The following is a 3,025-nucleotide window of genomic DNA, read 5'->3' as shown; positions in this document are numbered from 1 at the left end:
CGTTGCATCCACATACTACGGCCCGCTCCAGCTCCATGCTCCCCACTCGCAGCTGCGTCCTCAAACTATGGGCCGCTCCTGCGTCCTTCCTCGCTCCGTACTGCCGCCCCCCCTCTCCCCACTGCGTCCTCATACTACGGCCAGCTCCAGCTCCCTCCTGCATCCTCAAACTATGGGCCGCTCCTGCATCCTTCCTCGCTCCATACTGCCGCTCCCCACTGCGTCCTCCAACTACGGTCCGCTCCTGCGTCCTTCCGCGCTCTGTACTGCCGCTCCCCACTGCGTCCTCCAACTACGGGCCGCTCCTGCGTCCTTCCGCGCTCTGTACTGCTGCTCCTCACTGCGCCCTCAAACTACGGGCCGCTCCTGCGTCCTTCCGCGCTCTGTACTGCCGCTCCCCACTGCGTCCTCCAACTACGGCCCCGCCCCCCCTCTCCCCGCTGCGTCCTCATACTACGGCACGCTCCAGCTCCATGCTCCCCACTTCCAGCTGCATCCTCAAACTACGGGCCGCTCCTGCGTCCTTCCTCGCTCCGTACTGGCACTTCTGCAGTCTTCTATTATTTCTTTTTTTTTTTGCCTTTTTTGCTTTTTTTGTATTTTGTCTTTTTTTAATTTTTTTTGCTTTTTTGTTTTTTTTAAATTTTTTTTTAAATTTTGCTTTTTGTTTTTTTTAAATTTTCTCACTGCTTCCTCGGACTGCTTTAATCATTCAGCAGCCGATCTTCCTCATGATCAAGCATTGCGCTCTTCCAATGCCGGGTCCCATCATCTATTATGGTGGTAGACCCTCTTTCCATGTCTGTGCGTTGTCCACTTTCATCGCAGTTTTCCGTGTTCTCTTTAATCCAACTTTTCTTAGCTTTCTTTCCAAAGATTCTTCTAAAGAATCTTATGAATTTGCTTCCTTTTTCCTTCTTCCTTTGCGGGATCTCATGAAAAGTGCAGAGGTTTCCTGCGAAGCTCACTTGCTTCACATTGTTTTTATCCTCTGCACTTTCACTTTTCTCCATTCTTTCTTCCTTACTTGTCCCGCTTTCCGATCCTTCCTGTTCCTCTCCCTCACTGTTAGAGCCCTCACTGCTTGTAGGTTGCTCCTCGGCAGTGTTTTCACTGCTTAAGGAACTCCCCATAGCAGTTTCATAAGACTCTTCAGTGAGTTCTAATTCTTTCCTTTCTTTTGCCTTCATTTCAAATATTAGGGTCTGCATATCGTCTATGACCCCTAATATATCATCAATTCTGTCCTGCAAGTAAAGCAAAGAATAAAATCATCAGGCCAATCATTTTTACATTTCTAATTTCATACAAAAAAGTAGTTGTATTTTAAGATAAATAAGTCCATTTATACCATTTAAGAAAGCTGACCTACTGCAACAATTCAGAATCTGGGAATAACTGGCCTTTGTTCTATACAGTAAATACAGGGTGAGGCTCTGCACAAGTGTTGGGAGGTGGTACATTGGGGTGAGTGGCAGATGGCTGGGTATTGTGGGCTGGTAATTAAAATGTCATTTAGATGCAGGTACAAATGATTGCTCTGCAGCCAGATTCTAGTTATTACGTTAGATGTAACCCTGAAGATGAAAAACTGCAATACTGAAAGTACTAAAGGTAGCAACAAGGAAACCATATTCCCTATGGGTAGTGCTTTAAGTTATACGGGAAGCCACAGTTACATAGGAACTGAGCGCGCAGTGAGGTCATCTGGGCTCATTGGGAACCAACTAAAGGACTGTCTTAATGGGGACTAAGGGGCACTAATCATGAAAACGGTAAATAAAGGAAGCTGCATTTGAACATTGAACCATTTGGGTGCTCAGCTCTCTTGATATATCATATATTTATATACAGTATATAGAATTCTTTAGTGGAACACAGAGTATATTTATTATTTACATACCTCTAAATGAGCCAGCGAATCCATCCAGGCTTCCCGGATCTCCTCTAGCTGCTCCTTGTAGATTCCTTCTATTTCTGGAGAAAAGGAAAAATATTTGTGAGATATGTTCTGCTTTACATAAACGATAACTCAAACCTTGTGATTAAATTGAAAAGGCGCAGAAAGGTTGTTGAAGTAAAGGTTTAGTGCTATTACAGGGGAAATATGTCTAATTGTTAGGTTCTTTTATACAGATATTCTTATTTATATATATATATATATATATATATATACAGATGCTTGGAAGAAGGTACCGCTCACGCAGGTCTTAGATTCAATTTTGTAAATTTTTATTATAGAGGCAAGAGAACTGACGTTTCGGCTGCAACACCAGCCTTTGTCAAAGGCTGGTGTTGCAGCCGAAACGTCAGTTCTCTTGCCTCTATAATAAAAATTTACAAAATTGAATCTAAGACCTGCGTGAGCGGTACCTTCTTCCAAGCATCTGTGTACATACTAGTGGAACTGCACCCAGGCATATTTTTTCGCTTTACACGTGAGTGCCGGCTTCTACTGCATATTATATATATATATATATATAAAATATATATAACTAGAAGCTGCCATGCTGATTGCTTCTTACTTGTTTTTAATCTTGTTCTTAGTCTTTAAACAAACACTGCCTTCCAGTGGCTAAATTGCCATAAAAACAAGCAAAATATTTATTTTTCTATATCCATAATTGGCCCCTATACTGTCCTTAGAGAGATAATCCATAGTACATTATTAAATGGTTATAGAGTTCCAAACTTTGTGTGTGTAGGTACATAGGAGTTAGCTTATGAAATATCTATTAAGGGAATATCGAAAGAATTTGATTATTACCTTTCAATTCGCGCTCCATTTCGCTTCTGAATTGTCCAATGACAACTTCAAACTCATCCAGCTTTTTCTGCTGAAATATAGATATTTATATGATTAGTGAATTCAGGTTAAATGAAGACATTTCACTTCAAACTAATTCACTTTAAATTGAAATGCAGTCAGATCAACTACTGGGGCGCATCTGAGTTTCTTTAACTGTTACATTAGCTGATTCATTATTTTGATTAACATCTGCATACACATACTTCTAATAAGCTA

The 3,025-nt window shown here is 41.5% G+C and overlaps 1 protein-coding gene across 1 annotated transcript; it reads right to left on the bottom strand.

The window, feature by feature from the left end:
- Nucleotides 1-671: 671 nt before the first annotated feature.
- LOC116407921 lies at nt 672-2,786 on the bottom strand. The gene is made up of 3 exons (XM_031894193.1): nt 2,768-2,786; nt 1,904-1,977; nt 672-1,247 (listed from the first exon to the last, which is right to left on the bottom strand). Exons 1-3 carry the CDS (start codon nt 2,784-2,786, stop codon nt 705-707), a joined length of 636 nt encoding a protein of 211 aa, XP_031750053.1. The 3' UTR covers nt 672-704.
- Between the last annotated feature and the right edge of the window lie 239 nt (nt 2,787-3,025).

This window comes from Xenopus tropicalis, chromosome 10, assembly GCF_000004195.4.
Source record: "Xenopus tropicalis strain Nigerian chromosome 10, UCB_Xtro_10.0, whole genome shotgun sequence".
NCBI lineage: Eukaryota > Metazoa > Chordata > Amphibia > Anura > Pipidae > Xenopus > Xenopus tropicalis.
The sequence above is the reverse complement of the archived record's forward strand: the minus strand, read 5'-3'. Positions and strand labels throughout refer to the sequence as shown.

Bases quoted from the DNA above. Each gene is read 5' to 3' on its own strand.
- LOC116407921 (XM_031894193.1), bottom strand. The intron at 1,248-1,903 runs GTATGTAAATAA...CTTTACTTGCAG, and splicing joins ATTCGCTGGCTCATTTAGAG to GACAGAATTGATGATATATT.